Source organism: Haliaeetus albicilla, chromosome 2 (genome assembly GCF_947461875.1).
Source record: "Haliaeetus albicilla chromosome 2, bHalAlb1.1, whole genome shotgun sequence".
Classification (NCBI taxonomy): domain Eukaryota; kingdom Metazoa; phylum Chordata; class Aves; order Accipitriformes; family Accipitridae; genus Haliaeetus; species Haliaeetus albicilla.
In genome coordinates, this window is record NC_091484.1 from 55,460,225 (window position 1) to 55,488,202 (window position 27,978).

The window sequence follows — 27,978 nt, forward strand, 5'->3', positions numbered from 1 at the left end:
ATAACATGACCTGATCATTTCCACAGTTGGGAAGAAAGAAGTTGGCATTCTTTAAATCCAGAACTCAACCTGGAGATTATGCTAAGTTGCTTCATTCATAGTCCACACTCCTCCGCACATGTCAGGAGGACAGCATTTGTCCCCTCTAGTGATAAACAAATTATACATGAAATCAATTCCACTTCACAATAATTTTCCCTATTGGGTATTATCTTTCCTCCTCTGCTCCCTCCAGTTAAGCTTGCATCCTGTAACTTGCTAATGAGCTGGGGGCTTTCTGTTCCAGGTGGCACCCCCTGCCTCGAAGTCATGACATTTCCCATTTCGAATGCTGCTGGCATTTTTCGACAGCTCCTGCTAACTAGCCTTTTTGACCTGCACTAAGAGGAACTCATCTGATCGAATGCTCTAACCTGCCAATCATGCCAGCAAATGATCTTCACAGTCACTCCCAAGGCAGGAGGGGAAAAAAAGGGGAGAGCAAGAGAGGGGGAGCGAGAGAGAAAGCTAGGGAGAGAGTGATGGAGTAGGCAAGCAGGCAGCCTCTGCAGCTACCTAATGAGAGTACTTTAAGTCTCCGAGGCAGCTGAAACATTGAAAAACTGGTGGGAAAATTAGGACAGAACTGAATGCCTAGTGCTGTAATTACTGATTTCTTTCCACCCTGAGATCATTTTGAGAGCAATACCTCCGAGATGTGCCATTTTCTGAAGAACACAAGTTAATTTTACCATATAAATAGAAAAGAGATATATTTTTCCCTGCCACCATCAATATGCAAACCTCATAATTCTGCTCTGCCAAATGGTGTTCTTTACAGAATTAATTAGGAGCTGTAAGCTCGTTAAATGGGTGTCTTCACCTAGGGATGATTATGAATATTTTTTTGTTGTTGATGCAAGCCATAAATAGCATTTTTAACCTAATTTAAATGCTGGCAACATTTACACCTCTGTATTTACAAGTGTCTGTACACAGATACATAAAACAACAAATATGGTATCTACATAGTCTAGATGTGACTTTGTGGGCTGAAACCAAGCAGAGTCATGATAATGACTCAGTTGTTTTGATTTTCTTCATTTTATGATGTGACAGATTACTTACTGCTGAATCTTTCAAGCACAGAAGGACAGATTTAATTGTGTAGATTTTCTTTGCCTTCAGGTAACTAGTTTTGTTCTTAATCAAACTTAGCAGGTGGACTGTAAGCTAACTGGATTTTAATACACATGCAATGCACATACTGAACAAGGGAGGTATTAAAAGCAATTGTACAATAAAAAATTCAGGGAGAAAACTTAAATAAAAAGGCTTATACCATGATATTACATGCTGTGACTGTATTGCTACAATATACCTGCCAGAAAATATCATGCACAATCAGTCTTTATATTAACATCAAAAGACAGTTACAGAAATGGCTGTACAGAATTAATAGCTAGGTACTAATGGCAGAGAATGATCACCCATAATTACTAATTCAAAATACATGTATGGTCCAAAACAACTTTAATAATTATAACAAGACCACAAAATTATGGAAATACCCAATCCTGTTTCCGCTTCTTAAAATATCCGAAGATACTGTTTCAGTGCTATTCTTCTATATTACAGATTTTTACTGGAGAATTTAGTATTTTTTCCTGAATTTTGGGGGTTTTCCTCCTCAGACTTTTCATAGCAATTAACAATAGGAGCATGTGGGAAGCCCATCCACCCGCATCCCAGATTATGGGCAGAATAAATGAATGTATTTTCATTAACTGAGTTGTAAACTATTGCTGCGTTTTTAGGCAAGAATCTCCCCACAACTAGGAGTATTCAGTGCACATTTACTTTAATGGGTGTTGCCTTCAGAGCCAATTTTGCAGTGGCTGGTTTAGTTTCTTTGTTTCATAGAGAATCAGGCAATGTAAACTACAGGCTCAAAATAGCAACACAAAGCTCTCTCTCTCCACGGAAACAATTCTGGTATATGGCATTACTAAAATTCATTTTTTGTTTACAATTTGGCTGAAAGTAAAATGTTCTGGTAATTCTGAATGCTGCAAATGATGCCTGAGAGGCGATGCCTCTCATTAGCTTTGCTGTCTCTCTGGGTTACGGGCCGTGTGTCAGCACTGGAAGCCTCTGCTTTGTCTGGAAACCTCAGTTTCTCCCCTTCAGTGGTTCCACTTTTCCTCTTAGACAAAGCCTAACCGAGGAGTCACGTGAGGAAATAATCCTAAAGGAGAGGTGACTGTCCATGGGAGAATAGTTTAGACCCGCTTTTGCCTCCCTCCCAGTCATTGTCATTTATACATTGTCCTCTCTGCATTCAAATGTCTTCCCAGACTATCAGCCCACTGCAACTCAAACAGCCTTTCATGCCTAGACACTTCTTAAAGCATCAACAGACCACAAAGACCGTCTAGTGGGAATCGCTTGCTATCCTAATATTAATAATACAATACAGTGCACTTATGGCACAGAGGATTCCACCTTCCGTCTCCTAAATTTAAGAACAAACAAACTGGAAACACAGATAAACAGTGCTACAACTGAGCACATGCATTCATGCAAATATCACTAATATCTTTCTTACAGCATAAGTGACTGTTAAATTAAAAACCTCTACACTAAAAATTATTTGAAAATGAATCTTCACAGTGCTGAAGGCAAGTTATCACGCATTAGAAATGAACTGAAAATAGGCTCCAGACTATGCAATGGTACAAGAAAATAGGATATTGTCCCTTGACAAAAGTTATCCGTGACAGTAGTAACGCCTCTTTTTTCTTCTGCGAGCTCTGCAGCTGATTTGGCCACAAAACATTGCAACTTGAAAAAAAAAAATCAGGCCAATAAGTATGTAGCCACTAATTTCACACAGAATAACATGGAGTATATAATTGCAAGGAAGACATCAATGTTTCCTAGCTGTGGAGGTTTGAAATACTTGTCCTATCAAGTACAGTATGTAACAATAAATGTGAGTCCTCCCCTCTCTGTCCTGCTTCCTTTCTTTCCTCCTTCTTCCTTCATCCTGAAAGAAACTCCCAAAGTACTTCTCCTCCCAGAATCCTGTCCATGATTTTGGAAATCCTGTTCATGCTTACTTATTTCCATCTACTCACTTCCAGGCATAGATGCTGTCTTGGTCTTTCAGTCTACAGACTGGACAGGCTTTCAGCACTGGTGTTCAGCTAGCTTAGCAAGACCACAGGGTGTCCTTCACCGATTCACTTTCCATACCTCTATGCATTAGCTTACCAACTCTGAATAAGGATTTTTATCATGAAAGCCATGAGACTGTGTATTCCACTACTTATACTGAGTGCAATTCAGTGACAGTGTATCTCACATGACAACAGACAAGCCGAGCTACTACAGTACTGACACAGGAACACCATTAAACATATTTTTATGTGCCATGAACTCCTTGATGGGGTGGTGGGTTCCCTTTACTGTGGCATACTGGGGGGCCTGATGGACTTCTGTATGGACAGTTGCTCCACCCTCAGTCCCAATGTGTCACTTAAGTGAGATGGGCGGTTTAGATGAAGACAGCCTTGCACTGGCCAGCTACTTGCTCAGTCCATTCCACCCTCCACACAGTCTACTGAATACAGGGGGATTTTCTTGATGGCTGAATAGAGGGCAAAAATCAGTCTATAACTCATTTTAGACTAATAGGAACAAGATAATAAATTCTTATATATCAAGAGGAGAATGTAGTCCAATGCCTGGAGTTTTTCCCTTGTGTGTTAAATTTAGGGCATATTCTATCAGTGTGGTGATCTTACTCTTTGATATGAAGTAAAGCACAGCTGGAACAGTCTCATAAAACCATTATGTTGTTAACATACGAAAATAATGGCCCTAAAAGTATGAGAGCGCCAAAAAATATCTTGGATCCTGCAGTTATCTTTCACAGCTTAATACTAATTTAACATTTTACAAAACTGATGTTACAATTTCAACTCTGTTTAGTACTGTCATTACTAGACTCAAACCCAAATTGCTTTCAGCTGCCCACCACAACTGCATCTTATTAGCCTTTTCACGAAAGCCAATTTATGCAAATCCAGTATTAGTTAAATAATTAAACTGACCCTCAACATTCATGTATAGACATTGTCTGGCACTAAAAGATGCAAGAGAAATTTAAACCTCCCATCTTCAGTGCTTAGGCTTCCATCTTTTCAACTGCAGCAGCACAATGACTGTTTGTACACATCTATTTGAATCCATCTATTAAAAAAAAGAAGTGCATTTAAAAAATGAAACTGTTCACTGCTGTGCGTTTCTAGGTCTGCTCTTCTCTCTCAAGCTGGGTTTACACTGAATTTCAAGATCTCACACCTATAAAGCACTACTGGCTACTTTCAGCTTTTGATTAAATCAACAATGACAAAATCTAGGTGACATACAGTAACTCAGTCCAGAATCCTCTTTTATTCAGACCTTTCTCCACTGTAATTACTACAGTTTTATCCCCTGAAGCTGGAGAGATGAAGACTTAGAAGCACAGTATACGGTTTTCCACAGCGATTCAGCAACACTGGGATACCCAGTAAAGAGTAAATGCAGGGGAGTAGTGAATGAGAATGACTTTTCAATACTGACTGCTGGACACACACACTGCTGGACCACAGCTTCCCTGCAGCTTGACTAGGGCAAAGCAGGCAAAAATCATGTTCCCACACAGCACTGCTGAAGAGGCACTCTTACACAATTCATAAATGTAAAACTGAAGATGAAAAACAAAAATAAAACTATTTGGATGGGGATGCAACAACAGTCACCTCTCTAGCTAGCAAAGAGAAAAAGGTAATTTTACCTAACAGTTCTGTGCTGCTGAACACCCCTGGTCACAAGCAACCAAATTAGTAACTAGCACTTTCTGCCAGTATAGTGGTAACTGTCACTTCTTCAGCTTTATTCTGTTTTACGCAGCTGAGGTGACTTGAATGACGCCATCGTCCCTTCGATTGGCTGGGGTGGTGTCAGTTGCTGGCTTAAACGGACACAGAAGAAAGAGTTCAGCATCCTGCAATTGAAATTCAGGATTGCTCGGATGGATGTGCGTGTGGTGAAGCAATACAAATAAAGACCACTTTTTGTTTTGCTCCAGTGAATTGTCAAAGACATTTAGAAAGCCAGGGGATCTCATATGGTAACACAGGTTAAATACTTTAAAAGCATATGGTGCTACCATCCTGAATGAAGCTGTCCCTGCCGGCTCCGGGAAGCAGACAATAGGCCAGAAACACATTTCGTGTCTCTGGTCCACCAATGGGAACCGGAGATTATAAATCACCACGAGAAAACATTGCGTGCTATCTGATATCAGGTAATGCCTTGTCTTTTCAATTACAATTTGACTCATCCTTTTCCAGAGAGGAGCAAGCTCTAGCCATGTATTCCACCGGCCAAAGGAAAACTCAGCTCTAGAGTTTCTTGTGGTCCATTCTTGCCTTGGTAAAGCAGTATCTGTAGAGATGGGTGAATATAGTATACAATATGTCTCAACAATATATGTAGAGATGGGGAATGCTTCCACAGAGATGCTTCGTGCCCATGGGGAAAAAAATATCAGTGAAAACCATCAGGCAGAAAATAAAAATGTTTTGCTTTATCACAAAGCTTTAAAGATGCTTGGATATGGCCAAAGGTTTCTTTCCTTACTCCCCCAAAGGCCCCACCTAACTCACTGCTGACAGATTCTTATGTGAAATGGAGCTCATTACCACATATTTGCTAATTTTCTCCAGTAGGGAGCAGTCTCAACATTGACCTTGGTAACTTCAAATGTCAGCTCTTTCCCCATGGGCACTGAAATAATGCGTTGTCTCTCTCTTGGAGCCCAAGACAATGACACAGGGTAGTCCACAGAGACCCTATTAGTAGTCCAAGCCTGACAGGGATTATCTAGGTTTTCAGAAACATGTCCTAGGTTACTGCCATTTCAAGGAGTTTTTTGGATTTGTAAGCAGCTATGCTGCAGACAGGCAGCTGAAGCACTACAATATTTTAAAGATAGTAGAAATTCTCAGAGATGCACCAATTTCTTCAGCTGCTCCTTGCAGCTATTTCTGAGGGCAGCAGATGAGCTCTAACAAATGATATGGAGCCATTTACAAAGTTACTGCCTTTTGCTCCTTTCCTTCACCAATCTGCCAGAAATTGCTGCTTCCAAAGTTGGCAGGTGATGATGTTTGCCCATGTCGCAGCCACCCCTGGGCAAGCCCACTCTCTTTGCTTTCCAAACCCTAAAGAAAAGTGGATTTAATTCAGTGGGTGCACTATTAGGGCAGTAACATCTGGCAAGCTTGTGGAGAGAACAGCAGGAGGTGATAATTTCTTAAATTATCACAGCAAGATTTGGCACAGCTTCTTTGTTGGCACTCTCAACTTTATTTCCTATTCTACCCTGAAAAAAGGAAATTAGGAACACTTGGAAGGAAGGACTAGACACAAGACTAGAATTTCCTTCAACACCATCGAGGTTCTGGAGGTGGCTGAAGATGGTTCCGTGTTTGGGTTTTTTGTGTGTGTCTTCTAATAAATTCCTTTACAATGTATAAATGCATAAAAATACATAAAATATATAAAAAATAGAACCATTCCCCTGCACACACATCAGAGGATTTAGAGAGCACCTATCTACAAATCTTTCTCTTTCACGGCTTCCTGATGGATATTGGAATACTTCAAAATTCCAGCCCTTCCTAACTTTCCTACCATCTCTATATATGCATAAAGTCAATTCAAGAAGATGGGTAAAGCACATATATACCTGCCTTGTCCACGAGATGAGCTATAAGTATTTGTTTGCCTCTGTTTTTTTCATAATCTGATCTATTTCCTTGCAATATTGGCACTTTTAAATTTTCCTTTATCCACACTAGCTGTAACGTTATCTGATTGTGCTCGTTGACATTTTAACAGCTTGTACTGTTTGCCTCTATCCCTCTAACTCTACTTGTCTCGCTTACCTGTTAACTTCAGGGCCCTGGCGAGCTACTGTCATCTTTTTGCTTTTCATGCATCTTTTTGCTTCACTGAGCCTTGTGAATGGAGGCTTTAACTGAATATCTCGCAATAAATATCCCTTTCTTAATGCTACTATCCTGCTTACTGCAGCTCCAGTCTTCCACTAGAATAACTGACTCAGCTCCTAACTCATCCATTTTACTGACTGAACATCCTACTTGCCAGTCACTGCTCTACTGCTTAAAATCACAGCCACCTGCTATTCAGATTAAGCCTTCACCAGACCTCCTTTTCACAATTATCAAAACTGCAGTCTTTTTTCCCAACTCCTTTCACTCTCCATGATGACTCTTATTTCCTCTTGCTTGGTGGTCTCATCCCTTTAAAGGTTTCCACCCATCCTAACAATTCCTCACCCAGGTCCAGTTTCCATGTCCACATTTCTCCTGTCTCCCCTGCTATTCTAGTTTCATCTCATTAATGCACAGCTCTCTACATTTTACAATTAAGAGGACTTCTGTTTGGTACTAACACTCTTCCAGTATTATCTGCTGCCCCCCATCTTATATCACAAGTCAAATACTACAACCAGGAACTGTTATGCTACTGCACTGTAAGCACCTAACACAACAAAGTCCCAAGCCATGATGGAAAACTGTAATCAATAATGTATACATGTCACAACTTAACATTTGTTAAGTGGCTCCAGATCTTACACAATGAAAGGTGCTGTTCTGTATTAGAGCTGTGGTTGAGTAGCCATAACAGTACAGCAATGTACGTCAAACGTACATGTGGCGCTCTCTTTCTGCTTACATAGAAAATTTTAAAAAGTCATTTGTATCCGCTTAAATAGATATTCAGTAAGAACGATCAAATGGTTCTTTTTTGTGCTATTTTACATGCTCATTTGCAAATACAAACTTCCTACTGCATATTGTATAAATGAAAAATTACATTTGTTTGGAAGCAACAGAAAGGAGATTCTGTACATGAGAAATGAGATTCTTTATGTAAGCTTCCACACAAAAGGTCTTTAGCACAGATGGGCACATTCTAAATTTACTTTAGATGGATGATATGTCACGTTAGAACAGACAAGGTTGAAGAGATGTCTGCAGGGACACAGCCCCAGGAAAAAGTAGGGATTAACTTGTCAATAAAGATGTAAACAGACTGCTCTGAGGCAGCCTCATTTCTGACATTAGAAAATCTTAAATGGTTTGCTGGTGAAGAGCTTGTGCAAAAATTGGGGCAGGCTGTCAAGACCAAAATCTATTCATTTCAGTTTTTCAGTAGTTGCTGTCTGTCAGGCAAACAGCCTCCATAACATTACAGGGTTAAAAAAAAATTGCGCATAAACATAAAACAGTAAACCGAATATAATTCATTAAAGTTATATCTAATATTGTAACAAGCAGACTTCGTTAAAGACAGACTTAATGAGAATGTCAACCACGCTTATATGAGACTATACCTTCGAATAGGTACACGAGCAGCATGCGCATTTATCTCAGCTCCTAGAACTTCCATAACAAGCGGTTATAATGGACTTACTGCGCAAAAGCAACCGCGAATTTAAAAAAAAAAAAAGGCAGGCCTGGATTTTTGAATGAAACTAATCTGCACTTTGGGTATTTTGTGAAACACTGTGGTATGAAACTATTTAGAGAAGCATACTAAGCAAAGCAGCTATATAAAGGAATACTGCTAATCTGGAAAAGTCTGTCAAGTGGTGAATCCCACTGAACAAACACTGGGGTGATGCATATGGGCAGAAGAGAGTTAATGCCATGATATAACAACCACCATTCCCCTACTGTAATTTGGTAAGTAGCCTCTCTACTCACCTGCCCTTCCCAGGTTCTGTTGTACTCTTAGGATACCTGAAGTCATATTACACACTATTTCACTGCTGAATAACTATGGTTAAAAAGATGGGGTATTGACTGAAAGCCATCCAAGAACAAAACCAGTTCTAGTAGATCCAGTGATATAGATCAAATTCATTAACATGACAGCACCTCTGTTTCCATCAAGAACATCCTTCTGCTATGAGGGCTACCAAACCTACTAAATGAATCATTTCTTGTCCTTGCCCCAAAGTTCAACAACAGAACTGGCAAGAGGTATTTTATCTCTCCATATCTTACCAGGGCAAAAAAACATCAGTCCAAATTAAAGGCAACCTAATGTTTAATCTGCTGGCACCAACTCCTGCAATATTTTCAACCTGTCAGTGACACTGATCCTGCCCCCAAGGCCAGGAACTTACACTCCTTATATTGACCATTAAACTGCAAAACCAGATTATCTGCCTGAACATGAGCAATTTAAGAAATGTGCAGTTGAATTTTATATTTTGTTTCCTCTAAAGAGAAGTAAAGTAAAGAGTATTTTCAAAGATATACTTTCCAATAATCATGCCTTACCTGCATTTTCAGTTGTGAACATAGGTATTCTTCAGTGTTTGCTGTTCGATACACCTTTGCCATAACTATTGTTTTTTCCAAAGACTCTCATGCTTTCTCCAGTCTCTGGCTGTAATCTTACATTCGGTACCGTAAAAATAGAAGACACTGCAAAAAAGAGTGTCAGTTTAGAAACTTTGATTTTTTTCCCGCAAAAGCAGTAATTTAAAAATAATTAGTTAATACATATGGCAAACACAACACTGAGTAAATATATACAGCTTTTACATATACCACTATTTATGCAAGTAAGCACTGTAAAAATTCTGAATGGAAAGAAGCTGCATGCATTATGATGGAAGCTCTATGATGACAACATTCTTAGCGGCATGCCTCTAAAAAAACCTGTTCCCAGTTGTGTGTGTTTATTTGTCCTGTGTACCACTATATAATTCATGTTTTCCATTTTAAAATTTCTGCTCTGAGAGCATTCAGAACTAAATAAGAATGTGAAAAAATGCAGCAAGGTTTTCAATAATTTGACATCACATAGTACATCTTCAGAATCTTGATGCCAGTAGAACTGAGCTATTTTGTTTGACTTCATTTTATTAACTGTTAAAGACAAATAGGCTTGTTAAAAATATCCTAACAACTCAAAAAGCTTTTACATAAAGCAATCCCCTTCTGCATGAGCTAGAAAAACCATGTAACACCAGGCAAATAATTACTAGTAGACATGATAATATTAATCACAGGGATCAAACTGCAAATAGTTAAGGATTCACACATTGATGATATGAAAACTTATTTTTACTTAGGATGCCTCAAACTATTGGGGGAAAACCACTGACTCTTAATACTGTCTGAGAACAAGTGTCCATATAAAAATATCCTTGAATATGCCACTGCGTGGTTGCAAGAGGAAATGTTAATAGACTGTTTAAAGAACTGATTGGAGCCGTAACAGTTTTCTTTGTTTTAGCATAGCTGTAAGTTTTTGGAGCTACTCTTCCATCTTTAAGTCTTTAAAAGACCTGGCTATTGTTTTGTGCACAAGATCTTCCCACTGTATTTTTGACATCTCAGCCTGCTTTTGAGATTCTGCTATCCTTGGTAACATACATTATGAATGGCATATATTCTATGCAAATAAATCAATATGAGCTCTCAAATATGAAAGCAGAAAAGGGGGAGGACTGGGGGTTTTTTTCAATAGAAAATAACAAGTACACATATTTAGTAAAAGGGGTTAATCTATAGATTACTGCTCAGGTGTGAGATGAATGAAGTCTATGTTGCATCATAAATTGTATTGTATTCCCAGACAGTATGTTTTCAGCAGAACTGCACAACTCTTACCTTTTTAATGTACTATTTTTAAAAAATGAAAGTGGTTAGATGTTAGACAGAGCTTATCTGGAAATTGAACTTCCAACCCAATTGAAATGATGCCTTGACTTGAAACCAAGCCAAATAAAAAAATCAAAATTTTGCTTCTCACATAAACTCATTTTGCACACATTTTTAAAATAAAACACAAGATTAAAATTTTATCCTGTAAAATATTACATAGAATATAAACACTTAGTACTAAAGTCAAAACAAGAAGAGAAAGTGAAATACTTCTTTTTTACTTTTTCAATGTAGGCAGAGTCACCATACTTTCATGAAATACTGTGATTCCAAAGGAACAGTATTTTCTGATGGAGAATCATTTGACTGACTTTTTTCCCCTTCTCTTTTTCTTTCTCCTCACCTGTGAGTCTTTCTTTGGTTTTTAGTGCTAAATCCCCAAATTTGCAATTCAGCACTAGGACCAAGGTGGACAAAATATATTCCATGATGAATACTATTCACTACAGAGATTTACAAAATTGCAGTGGTGTCTTGATTAGGAGGCAGTAGATTTTGTGTGTACAGACACTTCTGTTGTGCATAAAGACACAATGTGTTTATACCTACATTTAATTAACTATCAACAGCAAGTGTTTCTCATCGTAAAATATTAACCCAGAGAACTAGAATCACGAAAACTGGTAATTTCACTACACAGTAAACATTTTCCCAACTCTCCAAAGTATATGACTTCTTTGTTTTGTAAATATGTTTACAAGTATATCCAAGTCATACTAAATAGAAATGATTGTAGTATTTGATACTGGAATTGTCCTTTCTTGCATCTGGATTTATGCTTCATAATGATTATCTACTAGACACAGAAATAGTCTTTCTGTAACTCAAAATTTTACTGGAGGCATTTAGAAGAACCTTGCTTTAAAATATAATGATTTTTCATCTTTATTCTCCCCCCTTCAAAAGGTTTCACTGCTCCTGATGTTTAACGTTATGCAAAGACGTGTTTCTGCCAATGAATATCGCCTTATGGTTATGCTTCTGCAAATAACCTGCTGTGAGCTGATAAAAGGATTAATGCAGCCAAAATTCTTAATCTGTGAAATTACAAATTAAATTCTCATATTAAAAATACCACCCTGAGGTATTTTTTGTGGTTTTAATTCCCCTCTGGTGTTCTGCATACATTGTGCTTGTTAATGACTAGGACAAGACTGTCTCTGTTGGCAGCCTGCTGCAGAGTGATAATGTGTAGGCATTTACTTCACTGATAGAACTGGATTTAACCACTGACTGATAAACTAAGTGGCAAGTGGGTAATAAGTCCATATTAACAGAAAAGTACTACTGCAGAATTCAGAATTCAAAATCCTGGCTAGACTAAATCACACAGTCAGAAGGATTGAGATGTCACCACTGCAGAGTGATTTTTGTTTTCCATTTAGTGGAAAAAGGATAAATGAACTGGCATTCTTGATGTTTCATTAGTCCTGAAGAAATGAACCTCTTTTTGCATCAGTTTCAGCAAAGGCAGACTTTCAACAGCATCTTTAATTTACACTGCATCCTTTGAATTTTCATCTTATAAAGTACCGCAGCCAGCAAACTGAGTGGTATGTTAGCATGGCAGAGGAGGAAACTGGGAATCTTTTTGCAGAGCAAGGACATGGTCTATGACAGAGCTGGTGATGGACAAAAATTAATGGTGCTGGTTTGATTTTAACGTTCATATTCTACAAATGGGAGAGTGCTATTCAGAGCAGAGTCAGGAGTAGGGTACTTAGGCCACAGAATGAGCTCAAAATGTGACTACTACAGCTGTTGAGGATACAAAAGATAAATTTTTGGAAGACAAAAGTTTTCATACTGACACTGATGTAAACAGAATCTGTTGTGGATTAATATTCAGAAAGGGACCTCAGTTTTTACAAGCAAACTTTTAAATCAGCCATAGTTACACACACACACATGTCATTGTTGCATCTCTGAACTTTTTGCCTCGAAGTACTGGATTTAGATCTTTTGCTAATGGATGCATGTTTGAAAGCAGAAAATAACGTACACTGTTCTAATGCAAGCATGCTTCTCTTCACCACGTTGAGTTAAAGCAAAATGCTGATTGTTATTCCCCTGTGAAACCTATTTTTAATAACAGAACCTTCTCTGAATCAAAAATATGCATGATAATATTTTTCCCCAGAATAAATAGTAGTGTGCTTTTAACACTGGAAAAAGATATGGACATGTATGATATAAATGATTCACAATTATTAAAGAGATAATTGACAGCATACATGATGATAGGAACATTTCTGCCAAGTCAACTGGAATGCATTTTGTTTAATAAAAGAAATAAAAAGATGTATGTAAATGCTGAAAGCATTCTTAGTTAATAACATCATCTGCCATCCTCTTCTAACACAGTCTAATTCAGCAAATTAACTGATTGTCTACTTTGTGTTTTTCAGACTTCCAAATGCTGAGTCCTTTCTTAAAGGTTACTGTTATAACAGATAGAGATTCTGTGAATCAAACACGGCTGGATTTTTATCCTGTATGCTGCAGCTAGTTAAGAAGTACTGTATGTTATAAAGTGAAAAGCACTAAATATGTAAATTGTATTTTTCCTTTTGCTTTATGACAATTCAGATAATTCTCTTGGCTGCACACATAATCAAATACAAAGATAGCTGGCTGCAGACTGCAGAGCAGAGATAGCAAAAAAAAAAAAAAAAAAAAAGAATCCATTTTGTCCTGTGTCAAGCTAACTCTGTAATTTCAAGCTACACAATTGCACTCACGTATTTTGTGTGTGGCTGTGTATGTCCATGAAGCTGTCTGCATGTGAGGGTTAGCATACACACATGCATCTGTATGAACTAGCGTCTTTCTTTTTAATCAATTCGGAGGTGGTTATACTCACTATCAGTTAACTCCCATAGCCGTGGGGGCAGATCACTGAAATACTCATGGCTCAGGGCCGCCTGTGCTGACAATCTGTTCTTTGGGAAACACTGGAGTAGTTTGGAGGCTAGATCTTCTGCGTGATTCACATAGCTCAGCCTGTAACACAAACAAGAAGGTTTTTCTGAAAAACAGTCTCATTATTCTGTTTACTAATTCCATATGCAGCCAGCACAGTTGAAACACTGAGTCTTGCTAGCCAGGATAAAGACAAAGTCTATTTGGGAGCACTACCAGGAGAGATATTCCTCAGGTTAGGGAGTCAATTAATTACTTCTGGATTGATAGCTCAAAATTCATACAAATTTTACAAATATAGAGCATATAATATACCATATCACATGTGCCCTGCCTAGTATGCTAAAAGATCATAAGCAACAGCATCTTGAAAGCAACTGTTTTGATTCTTCCATTTACATTTTATTGAGCATACTGACAGACTGAAAATTTACAGTGCTGGAAACAAATGGTTACTACTATCTAAACCCATGAAATCCAAGCTTAAAATAACAGCAGTATTCATACAACTTTGTCAAGTATCAAATTTTAAAATCCAATGACACTTAACATGCAACATATGCATCATGTTTCATAAAGACATTTGTCTTTTGGGAAGTACTGACTTCTTATTTTTTCATATATTCACATACAGGGGGTTGACTCTTCATCAGGTGTTAATGGAATGTAAACATTAAATTGTAAGTGAATTATCTTTTCTAAGGTACCTAGGGAAGTCTAAGAAAACTCATTGTTTTACTGGGAGCTATATGCTTGGGAATATGATAAGAAAATATAAACTAAAAATAATAGATTTGGAGGAGAGAGAGTAAAATGGTAATCAGCAAGACATGGCTTGGCAGCTGCCTTCTAAATTTCCAAAGCCACCAGACTTATTCTAGTATGTAGTCAGAAAAGAGGTGCTGAATCTTGTTGACATTGTGCTGCTATTATTAGTAGGTAACTTTGTAAATTCAGCCATGCCTTTGCTCAGTAAAGATCTCATCAGGTAAAAATGCCAAAGTGTATAAAAGGTCTCCTATTTTTCAATGCACTGGTTTCCCAAAACAGGTAAAGTAGAATGCAGTCCAAAATACTGCAGTATTTGAAAAAGATTGTGTTATCCTCTAAAATCAATAATCCCACAGCATGTTTCATGCAAATGTTCATTTTTGTTCAGCTGAAGCTGACTTGCTGGAAAGCCATTCAGGGAAGGTGGATTAAACAGTTACTCTTTTATTGGGCTGACATGGCATAAGCTATACAGATCAGTGTATGCACAGGTGAAAACTATCTCTACAACAAAGAACAAACACTGAAAACACTAAATGAAAAAAAAAATTGTTATTACAGTGAGAACTTTAAACTCACAAATGTCATAGACACAACTTTTTGTCATGCCCATACTACACTCAGTGTGAAAAAAAAAAATATTAGAAGTCAAAAGCATCTCTACTAAATTATGTGCTGACATATGTATGATATGCTGATAATTGTAATGATTCAAAAAATATGCCACTGGCTGTCTTTTTAATTTCTAGCAACTGTATGCTAGATAGGAATTTCTGAATACTGTGCCTATCTGATCTCTTCTTGAGAACTGGCAGGATATTTGTCCAGAAATTACCCAGGGATGAACTGCCCAGAAGTGCTGACCACTTCAGGGCATTATTTCTCATCAACCATAATCTTACAGAATTCCCTGGATTAGGATTTGGAATTGCCTTTCCAGGTTAAACAGACGCTGAACTCCAGTGTTTCTGATGGGCCTAATTGCTTCTGTTTTCATTTTCAGTTCATGACAAAATAAAGGCATCTTGAATGAAACAGTCATTGCCTATAAATTAGATTATATATTAGATTAATTCCAGACTCCTTAAACTACCAGATTGTAGAAATTGTTTCATTAAACTTTTGTGAAAATTACAGGAAAGTTCATTACAGAACACGGCAAAATACCAGGAGAAAAAGCTATTCTTAACAATGAAAAGGAAAGGGAAGGGGTAAATATTCAGGGAGAATTGGTATTAATTCTTCTACACGTCCAAAATTTCCATGGACTGGTGATTATATTGAGCCTGTGCAGCCTGCCTTGTGTCCTAATCTGACCTGCACCAATTATTTGTTCAGAGGTCCTGGCAAATCATTTCACCAACATATTTTTTTTCCCCACAGAGGTAGCTGCATCCTTTTTAGGAGCCATAGTAAACTTGCTCTGTCTTGAAGGAAAGCTACTGTTAAGTCAGAAAAATGAGGTCACTTAAGTAAGTAGTGAAATATTACCCTCCGATATGAGAATTGTGCCATTCCTTAGCTGACCCATAGGTAAAGTGAAGACGCTAATTAAGTAAGGCAAAGCAAAAGAAAAGACCATTCAAATATTAACGAATTCTGAACTGCAGGTGAAATTATGGATGATGACACCCTAGTTCCTTGGTGCTCTTGAACAGAGTAGTGCTGACATTTTGACTGTATTAATGGTCACCAATGTACCTGGCATACCGCTAAGAATTTTTTTAGCAAGACAATCAGATTAACTAATATAAATTGAAAATATTTTGAGTAGCAACAGTTTAGGAAGCCAAAGTCATCTTCCCAGTTTAGAAACAGAAGAGAGACCTGTTTACTGAGATCAATCAAAAAACCAAAGATAAGTATCAAATAATCAGCAGATTATACATTAATACAATATAAACTGAACAAAAATATCTAGGGCTGCAACATAATCACATCAACTAATGAAACAGTTGTGAATAAATCAGTCAAAATTAGAACTGGTTAATAAATAGAAAAAAGACTAAATTCATTGCACAGTCTGCAAAAATAGTTCAGTCTGCTATAATTATCACATTCACCTGCCCTGATAATACTCTGAGTAGTGCTGGGAGGGGGGATGTTACTTGTTTCTACAGTGCTTTGAAGATTCCAGTTGCTACATTATTAGTATTATGTTCCCAAGCATCTATAGATTTTAAACTCAGAAGGGACCATAACAATCAAGTCTCACCTTCTGTGTAATACAGGCCGAAGAAGATCATCCAAGTAACTCATGGATCAAATCTTCACTTTTAGCTAGGCTCAGCTGTATCTTTAAAGTTCTACATCAAAGTTCTAGCTTTGTTTACAGAGCTTTGCACAGCAATGAAAAAATTCTTCTCCAAAACCCATGTCTTCTGCGACGGTCACTTCTGGAAATCAGTGGACATTGCAAAAGGTATATGCATGTGGGCTTCTAATGTTGTCAGCCTTAAAATTGATGCCTTAGTGGAATGCATGACTAATTTTGCTGCTTTGTTTAAAGACAAGCTATTCTTTTACTTACGAAAAATGCACTGTATGATCATGTATTTCAATTATATCTACTGCATCAGAAATTTTTGGAGAAACCCATTTAGTGCATAACCTCAGCGGTCTGGAACGTTGGAACATTTGGTTTTGTTTCTTTCCTTTTTTTTTTTTTTGCCAATAGCCTCTTTAAAATATCCTCCTTAAAACATGAACAATTTGTCTGATGTAAGTTTGAAACATGATTCCTCAGTAGGGACAAAGGCTGAATTTTCTGATGGGGTTCAGTAGTTAAATACCTAATACAGAAAAGTTAACAAAAAGAACTAAAGAAAAAAAGATTTTATTTTTAAATACACCTCCTTCAGTATGTGACAGGATAGAATTTCATACAATATGGCTTTGTGTCTAAAACATAATAGCATGTTTTGTCTCACAGCAGTTGGGACATATAGGAACTTGGCATGCATGATATGGCAAGTCTCAATATTCACGCTTCACTTACTGTCACACTATTCACTGAGGAATACTTATTAGCCATGACAGCATACATACTTTCAGAAAATGTGGCGTATAGCAGAATACAGAGAAACCTTTGGCAATGAGTATTAAATAATAATATCTAGATATTGTTTTAGAAATATTGGGAGTATTTTTACACACGTACTCTGATGACGTTTGTGAAACACACAGATTTTCAACTTAATCCCAAATGCTATATACAGCCTTAGCTCAAGAAAAACAAACACCATATGAACCTGTCTCACTTTAAACATATATGAATCTGACTAGACTTGAGCAGTTGTAAACCTCATTGGATTACAAGAATTTGATTTAATTTCAGAAAACAGGCTTAAATGTCTTTCTACTGCAGAGGAAGGTCAGTATTTGGTCAAGCAGAACATGACTAAGATCACTGAAGTTTGGTTTAAGCTCTTGAGAAAAAGAAAGTTTTGGGCATGTGCAGTGAACTTCTGAACTTGGGGTGATTTGCTTTTAAATGCAACGAAGAAGGCAGCTCAAATTCACATTAATAATTAAGACAAATGGGCATTAAAACAAATGGAGATAATATGCTGTCTATATACTCCTAACAGCATGAGGTAAATACTTCCCAAAGCAAAAATCATTTACTGTGCATATTTTCCATGATACGACTCTCGCAGCGTATCATTAATTCATTTCTCGACTGGCATTTATAGCATGGCCTAGAGGAGTGAGGCACCTAATTCCCTTTGGAAATCTCAGCTCTGCTTCTTTATTCTAAGTAATCTCTTGCAACCTGAAGTGCTGAAAGACAAAACCACAGTTAACCCAAACAATCACACCATTTAGCAGAGTTTAAACTTTAACAGTACAAAGAGAATAAACAAATCAGTGCAAATCAGGCAGGCCATATGGTAACCCTCGCAGCTCGTTTCGCAGAGGATGCTGTGGTCCCCTCAACCACAGGGCTCCTGTACAGTCCCTGTGGTATCTCACCTACCATCGCACTGCCACGAGGGCCGTATTCCCCATTTTTACCCAAGTCTGCTTGAGGATGGCAGTCTTTCCCCCTTGTTCCAGGCTTTAGGCCTCTTCTGAGTTCTGACACAAAACTGTGCCAACAATGCCTAGTGTAGCTAATGTCTTCTTTGCAAATTCATTATCTTCTCACGAGCTGACACGGACATGCCCTCATGTGCCTTGACAGTTTGCACCTCTGAATATACGTGTGACCCTACTAGCAGCAGCTACGCAGCACACAAATCGGAGCAGGGCCTACCTTAAATAACATTTCCTTTTTACTAAATATCAACAGCCTTTTCTGTTCTTACAGCCATGCCGAGAACACCTACCGTCTTCAAAGACTTGATGTGCCAGTTCCAGCGTGCAGTAGCTGCTTCCCTAACGCGCCTGGTGTGACTCCACAGAGCTTTTGTAGAGTTTATTTAGCCATCATGAAACCACTGCAACAAGTGAATGCAAGTTTTGATGCGATGCTTTTAGCTTTTGATGCAGATGAAGGCATAAAGCAGCACCTCAAGTCGAGAATCTAACACAGTAAAGACGTTACCATTTTTTCAGTGTTTTACACAGAGGGTTCTGAGGACTACAACTAATGAACAAAGAGAGACAAAAGCTTTTGAAGGCTCACTGAAGCACGGTTTTACTTGTTGCTGATCAATCACAAAATACAGAATTTGCTCTACAGCACAGTGTAGAGGTACTTCAAGTCAAACTATACAGTAAACATTACAGTCAAACACAGCCACAGGAACCACATTTCAGTGTTGGGATTGTGCCCCACACCTGCATGGGGCTGCCAACAGCAGTCCTAACGTTGTGCTGGGTTGTGCACGTTCTTTAGGAGGCATGTCTCCAAACACCCGGGGCCCCTCTTGCTCTTCCCAAATAGAGGTGCTGGCAGCAGTTTAGATTCAGAAACACCGAGCTCTCTACACATGTAAGGTGGGAAAGTATGGTCTCCAGGCTCCCCAGGCCATCGGTTTAATTGTACTCTTCTAGCTCGGTACCTCACTAGATGCAAGATTGCCACAGTTGTGCAACATCCCACTCAGGCTTCTTAGATGAGCTAGGCTGGGACAAATCCTGCATTAATGTGACTATACTGCTCCCAGCATCTGTCCTTGCTCTGTGCTCCTGCACAACACTGCACTCCACAGTCTTCAGACCTTCACAATTTCCGTAAGGGTGTATGAAACAATCTCTTTGGGAATTTAGAAATTAGTTTGATCCCTTTTAATTATATTACCGTATCACAGCATCAGCAGTCTTATCTGTTGAAGTACTGAAAAAGTGGTCAAAATGTTTATTATTAAAATAAAAGCCATGACAACCAATGATAAGTATTCACTGATACAGAACAGAGATAAAAGCATCAGTCTTTGATTCTTTGATATTGCTGTTAATGTTGATGTAAAAGAGGTCAAAGCCCCATTTGGAAAGCTGTGGAGGTAAGTTCATTCAGTACATTCTAGGAAGGTAATAATAACCCAGACCCATGTGAACTAATTCTCACTTGACAGTTGCACAGATGCCATTAGCTGGAAAGCAGACAAGATGAATAGCATTTCATGAAAAAAAGTGAATGTAACAAATTAAAGTTCTAACAATATAGACAACTAGGGTTTTTTTCTATTTTAATTAATATAGATTTAACTCTAGGTATATCATTTTTACACACTTGGTAAATTTTTAGAAGAATCTACTGATCCAGTAGGTAAACCATAATTATAGTTGTAGGTCCTGAACTTCTCAGAATGGAGAATTAAGACACTTAAACTGCTCACGAGTCACGTGAGGCTTCAGAGACTCAGTTTGGTCACACCAAAGCTAGACAATGAAGTGATCCAACCTCTCATGGCAATTCACATTTGATAATGGCCATTAAGCTTAGTCATGACTAGATCATAAAATAATTTTTATGTATCATCACTGAATGTAACTCAAGACAAAAACTTAGATATTAATCTATTTCTCCCTGACTCAACCTGTACTACATTTGATGGGTTTTAGTGTCCGTTTCAGATGCATTGCTGTATTTCTACAACACAACACTGCTTGCAATGTTCAGCTTGAATGGTTTGCTACACATAGGAAGCAGAACATTAACACCCTTACAGAATACAACACCTTTAAAAATTGAATTTGTTTGATTTGAGCTTTAAATGCTGAGCTTAAAGAGAATCAGTCAATGTACAACAGACTTAACAGTATCCTGAGTTTTGTCCTTCTGTAGCCTGACATTCACCTGGGCTAGCTCTTGCTCTGATGCCTCAGAATAAATATGCTGGGCTATGAAACCTTCTAAAGAAACCCAGTCCAACTATTGAGAGCTTAGGGCATGAAGACAGCCAATACTCTTCATTGACTATATTGCAGATATTTCCTCCACTTGTTCTATACCATTTTGATACAGAATAAGGTTTACAGTTGATACTAGTTATCTTTTTGCCAGGGTAATATATGCTGGAGCATCAAATGAAGGAAGAACTATGGAGTCTGTATGGCAGACATTAAAGAGAAGAAAAATAAGCTTATTTAAACAGCAAATATACAATATATGTCCAGTCATAACATACTATAAGCTATTGAGAACGTGGCTTTCTGTGATATGATCATGTAACTTCCTTAATTTCTGGGAGTTCTGAGGCTGTGATATTCCAGGCAACATGACTGCTAGGTACAGTGTTCCGCTACTGTTTAAAACTACAACTAATTCTTTAAACCAAAAGAAGAATGCCTGAAGTATTTCACATTATTTCAGTTTTCAGCAGTGTCTCTAAGATACATATATTTCCCAGAAAAAGTATTTCCTAAGCAATTTTAATCGGAACCTGACTTACCATTTTGCCCTAGAAAGAATTTAGCAATTACTTCTTTTTGATTTTACATGTGTTGTGGTTTAATCCCAGCCAGAAACTAAGCACCACCAAGCTGCTCGCTCACTTCCCCCTGGTGGGATGGGGGAGAGAATTGGAAGAGTAAAAATGAGAAAACTTGTTGGCTGAGATAAAAACAGTTTAATAGGTAAAGCAAAAGCCACACACGCAAGCAAAGCAAAACAAGGAACTCATTCACCACTTCCCATCGGCAGGCAGGTGTTCAGCCATCTCCAGGAAAGCAGGGCTCCATCACGCATAACGGTTACTTGGGAAGACAAAACACCATAATGCCGAACGTATCCCTCTTCCTTCCTTCTTCCCCCAGCTTTATATACTGAGCATGACATCATATGGTCTGGAATATCCCTTGGGTCAGTTGGGGTCAGCTGTCCCGGCTGTGTCCCCTCCCAACTTCTTGTGCCCCCCCAGCCCACTCACTGGTGGGGTGGGATGAGGAGCAGAAAAGGCCTTGGCTCTGTGTAAGCACTGCTCAGCAACAGCTAAAACATCTCTGTGTTATCAACACTGTTTTCAGCACAAATCCAAAACATAGCCCCATGCTAGCTACTGTGAAGAAAATTAACTCTATCCCAGCCAAAACCAGCACATCAATCAGCTATTTTAATTCTTTCAGCATCCCATTAGCCCAGTGTTAAAGACACTAGTTATGGAAGACATAGTGTATTACTTACACCACAACAGACTACTACTGAATTTGCTAGATTTATAGTTTACTGGAAGATCTTTGCTTGCTGCAAGTGTAACTGATGAAGAACAACAACATGGTGGCAACACCTAATCAGAAGCTTTTGATTATTTTGAAATTCTTTAAAGGGCATAAGTCTTCTGATCAAGGAGAGTGTTTTTTAAAGGCCTTTTTCGTGCACCTCAGCAGTTGAACGGAATATCCATGGAAAATAAATAGAGCTAAAAATAATTACTAACACCCCAATCATTTTATGAGCTATTATTTCACCAGAAAATGGAGAAAATATATCTTTAATCCTGAACAAAAACTCTTCAAGGTTTATGTTCTCTATAAACCTTTCACTGAGAACTGAAAATATAAGTTAGTAATGCAATAAATGCCCTAACAAATATATCAGATTTTTCACTTAATGCTTTTTACAGGCTTAAACCAAACTGAGTGAAAGAAAATCACCTTTTACAGTCTGACTCTTAAAGGAAGAATGCCTTTCTGTTATGCTTTTTAAAAGAAGGCATGGTGAATTTATATCAACTTCACTGAATCTTGGGGCATGATAAAAGGAAGAAAATACGGCAGCAGAGTTAACATTCCATAGCATTCTTTCTTCACATATTTATTTCCTCACTGGCTGGACATAAGCAAAAAAACCATGAGGGAATAACCGCCACCGCCCGCCCCCCCCTCAACATAGAAATAGCTGAAATAAACCTTTGGCACACAATGCAGTCAAAGCTCAGTGCTTTTCCTCCTCCCACCCTCAACAATCTGAATTGTTTCTCTCCAAAGAAATCCAAGCAAAAAATACTCCAGAGAAAAAACAACCAAACTCTGAATTTCAAATTTGTCAAGTGGGTGCAGCCACTAGGGCAGTAACCAAAGTTTCCCCTATTTTCCCTTATTAAGTAACTACAGAAGGAAAAAACAGCTGTCTTTTTGGACCTATTGCCTTTTGAAAACTAAAAAAAAGACAGAACTAAATTCTAGTAAATAAACATTAGTACCGCCTTATAAATCTCTGCCCTCCTGTCTGACATTTTATCATCTTGGGTTTGAGAAGTCTTAATTTCATTCTAATGTAAATAAGAACTGGTCTGTTTGCTCAGTACTTCAACAAGAATTTGCGGCAAGGTTGCAGCATGCAGGCAGTGCCCCAAGAAGGGTGACCTCGCTTTAGTCAGTGAAGCCAAAGATCATTTATCACAGTTAACCTACAAATCTGTCTTGCCAGGGTCTCAGATCCATCAACCACTTGGAAGCAGCTACTTGTCCTGTCCTCCTACAGCTCCCTAAAACATCGGATGGGTCTGATCTTTCCTATTATTGTATACCTCTCAGCTAATAAAATATATTTTTATGGATATGGAATGAACAGGAGTACTTTGTATTTATGTATACAGCTCATTAAAGGTGGATAGAGATTTGGAGGCAGAGAGAATGCCCCAAGCCTAGAAAGCTTGGGAAGACAGACCCCAGGCATACGCATTTATTTAACTTTATGTATATGAGTTGCCTGGCTCAACCCAATGAGACTAAGCAATTATGTACAAGTAGGCATCCTGGTCTTTTTGCAACTATACTCCTAAGCTAAGACGTGACAGGGAAATGATGCAGAACTAGTAAACATTGAGAGGAGGAGACCAAGATGGTTACAATGAGAGCATATGGGCAATATATTCAAAGCTATGCAGTCAAAAATACTTTATTATGTATTATTATGCTTATATATTTAGACAGACTTCCATCATACAGAACTAGTTGCAGCTCCCTGACCCTCAGATACTTGGTTCAGGTGATGTTAGAAAAGAACACAGGATGAGATGCCACATTTACACCAGCATTGTAGCGCAGAAGGTGCCATTCCTTCTCCAGATTCACTCTCCTGATTTAGCACACCACTCTTTCTCTTTACATTAATGGAGATAAATACTTTCTAAAGTGAACATTAGGTCATCTTCCAGTAGGGAGAAGCTTGCAGACTGAGAATCCAGTGCCTGATACCAACTGCAGTAACACTTGTTAAAAGACAAACATGCTTGTGCCAATCTGTTAAAAGAAGTCTGAATCTGACTTTGAACTTGAACAGGGGAAAAAATGAGTGTAATTAGTCAAGGGTTTCTTAGGCACAGAGACCATTGTAGAAGAAGAAAACAGTGATCTGTCTCTAGTGTGCAATTTGGGGAAAATGTAACATTATTTTGCATTGATCTTTTTAAAAAAGTGAAACATTACATATCCACACGTACCTGTGTTGAAGTGTCTTTTTAAAAAAGTCTCTCAGATTTAACACAACAATTTATGCCTTTTTAACTATGAACAGGTTGGAGGTGAATGACCAAACCACAAATTCCATATATTTTAGCTATGAATTACTGAAATATGTGGATTTTAAGTGCTTGTACTCACATATGTGTGAGGATGCAATGCTATCCGACGCTCATAAACTGGCTTGCAGTAGGGAAGGACTCAACCCTGAACTATTTTTGCAAATCCTAACCTGTCAAAGTAGCATGAAAGAGAGACAGCAAAGCAGGAAGTTACTGCTATTTAGGCATAAATCAGCATAGGTGATTTAAGAACTAAAATCAAAATTGTTATCTATAATAGTGACCACTAAAGGTTAGATTTCCCTAAAATCCCTAAAAATTGACTGCCAGTAGAGCTCAGAAGGTCACTTCTAATGACCCAAAATAAGCAGGTGGATTTTCAAAAGATTTTGCACTTTGTAGAATTCATGGAGCTCTGCAACACATCTGGTCATGGGTGCTGCCACCAAAGTGGGATGGGCAGGTAAATAAACACCTGGGTGCCATTTTAGGGTCCTAAATGGATGCTTCTCTGTGAAAGCAGGCATTTGAGGCAGACAAGGACTAGTCCTAGCAGCTTCCAAACTGATAACAAGAAGCCTGGAGAAAAGGACTGCAAACAACTGGTGAAGACACTATCTGGGCACAAGCCCATCTGATTCCCAGAAAGGACAACAGCCGTTGTGAGTCTGCTTGAATTATCTAAGGGACAGAAGAAGGGCTAAATATGACTAAGGTATCACTGACGTAAGAATAGGGAACAGGAGCAAATACACAGCTGTCCTGGTTTCAGCTGGGATGTAGTTAACTGTCTTCCTAGTAGCTGGTACAGTGCTATGTTTTGAGTTCAGTATGTGAAGAATGTTGATAACACTGATGTTTTCAGTTGTTGCTCAGTAGTGTTTAGACTACAGTCAAGGATTTTTCAGCTTCTCATGCCCAGCCAGGGCACCTGACCCAAACTGGCCAACAGTGTATTCCACACCATGTGACGTCCCATCTAGTTTAGGAACTGGGAAGGGGGGGGCAGGGTTTTTTTTCGCCGCTCGGGGACTGGCTGGGTGTCGGTCGGCGGGTGGTGAGCAATTGCCCTGCGCATCATTTGTACATTTCAATCCTTTTATTACTACTGTTGTCATTTTATTAGTGTTATCATTATCATTATTAGTCTCTTCTTTTCTGTTCTATTAAATCGTTCTTATCTCAACCCAGGAGTTTTACTTCTTTTCCTGATTTTCTCCCCCATCCCACTGGATGGGGGGGAGTGAGCGGCTGCGTGGTGCTTAGTTGCTGGCTGGGGTTAAACCACGACAACAGCTTTGTGAAGGATGAGAGGAAAAGGCATAATTATGGAGGATTTTGAAAAGGGTAAGAAGGAGCTTAAAAAACATGGAGTGAAACAGCCAGCATTAGGAGGGGAGCTAAAAAATCCACAAAAAATTAAACTGAATTTACTGGTTGCTTTTTATATGATCTGAAGAAGGGTGTTGGCCAGGAGAAGACATAAGAAGTATATTACGATAATCAAGATCTGAGTGACAACGTTGGTTGGGGAAGGAAAAAAGTATCTTGGAAAAGCTGGAAAGAAAAAAAATATTGTAAAACATATATAGGAGTCTGGATGCATGGGATAGGAAAGATAAAAAACATCCCTAAGGCTTCAGGCCTAGGTGACAAAGGATGCTAGCATGACAGTGAGAGGAGAAACTTCACTGGGAATACGCTCAAGTGTGCACAGGGCAGAGAATAGTAAGAATCTCTCTGTTGAAGCCTATATCACCGAATTAAGCAGGGCAAGGGAGAGAGCCTCACCTCTTAACTACTGAGTGTCCACATTGCCCCCTGGATTATTTTGGCCCATGCTAACTGGCATTCTCCCAAACCACTCCTAGACACAGTTCAGGGAACAACCCATGCCAGGGAACATTCCCAAAAGGCAGCATGTACCAGGCTCCTACAAGCAGGGCATGCAATATACTACCTTCAGTCTTATGCTAGAAAACACAATTCCTGTGGTCTGCAACATGGGTCTTATGTTATTTTGGAAATTTTGAATTAAAAAAACAAATACTGAACACCCCCAAACTAGTAACTGCAAGTGCAGCTGCATGGGGACCACATAAAGCCCACAGGAGATGCATGCCCAAGTGTTACTTAGTAGAGCTGTAGCTAGGTCTGCCACATGGCCTCAGGGCCAGAAGATAGTCCCTGGCTCTTCTTTAGTTAGCAGTATAGACATAGGCTGTAGCTGACACAAAAATGATATTCACCAAACACTGTCTGTCAACATCTCAGGAAAGATTCATGCCCTCATGGTTGCAGAATAAAGCTTGACTCAAGGGCACTTTAAGGATCAAATATGAAAGAAATGAAAGGAATATAACATTATTCTACAAAAGACATAATGTGAAAGGAAGGCCAATAATAATCTGGAGCATGATTTTTTTATGTCAGGGTGGTTACATTAGTTTGAGGCATGCTAACAGTACACAGCAGTAAACAGAGCTTTAAGATTGCTATAGAATCTAACCAAAGGCGGCAATGCAAAAATGATGGTCCAGTCTTAACTTGCAAAGGTGTCAGAGAGAAAAGCATAAATTTCATCTATTTTTACAAGATTTCCTTGGATTTTGTAACTTTGGGTCCAGACAATAGCAATATTTTAAAACTATTCTGGATTCCTAAAAAATAGGGACAAAAAAGCAAACAATGCATTTATGAGAATGTGGCAGAAGTAAAAATTTTATTTTTTCCATTTAAATTCTCTGCAGTAAGATTCTGAGTTTATAAATCCAACACAAATAATTAGAGCTTTTATTCATTTGTATTTCCAGCCTCCTATTGCAGCAGTGATTATAAAACAAACACAGCTGGCATCTTTATTATTTTATTCACTGAAGGATTTAGCTGGACAAACATCACAAAGATGGTGGCTGCTTTCACTGAATTTATGATCAAATATGCTCCAGCATAAGATCAACTCTGTTACATCAATTATTATGAGATGTGAATAATTTAACAGAAAGTTGTCTATTTGTAAATCAGATCTCACGGATATAAATTCAGCTGAGGTAGCAGACTATGGATATACACTGTATTTTACATTACATTATTTAAAAGGATGCAGGTTTTTATGAATCACATTTAGTGATAAATACTGTCATTTACATTTTGGTATCCAGTGAGCTGCTAATTCAAACAACATTTCAAAATTTTATTTTACACTTCAATTAAATTTATCTCTATCAGAGAACTTCTTAACTGTTTTAGTGATGTCTTTCAAAATTACAGAATGTATTTCCTATAAAGGCTTAATTAAAACCAATACACAAACTACCATCACCATCATTTTGGTTTTTTTTTCAATAGATTTTCACCAGAGTCTGTTTTTCAGCATAATACCAGGAGAGTTATAATAATTTTAACGCAGAACGTGTGCCTTAGGATATGGGATTGACTCAATGCCTGAAAGAAAAAGGTCAGTTCCCTTTGGAACCACTTGCCTCTTTGCCCTCCAGCAATGACAGGTGCACCAGCCCTATGCCGAGACTTGTTATTCACAGTGTGTTCCTGAAGATACATAA

General features: G+C 38.3%; 1 protein-coding gene across 5 annotated transcripts in view; it reads right to left on the minus strand.

Moving 5' to 3' along the window:
* CDK14 (cyclin dependent kinase 14) overlaps nt 1-27,978 on the minus strand; it is a 334,071-nt gene that overhangs the window by 56,252 nt on the left and 249,841 nt on the right. For 4 of the 5 annotated variants that reach the window (XM_069775346.1, XM_069775384.1, XM_069775377.1 and 1 more), the window contains 2 exons: nt 13,672-13,811; nt 9,414-9,560 (listed from right to left, as the gene is read on the minus strand). In XM_069775346.1, the coding sequence (XP_069631447.1) occupies nt 9,445-9,560; nt 13,672-13,811 (256 nt within the window). In that variant the 3' untranslated portion in view covers nt 9,414-9,444. Of the gene's footprint in view, nt 1-9,413; nt 9,561-13,671; nt 13,812-27,978 lie in introns of those variants that run through there. The other variant, XM_069775364.1, reaches the window with a different exon arrangement.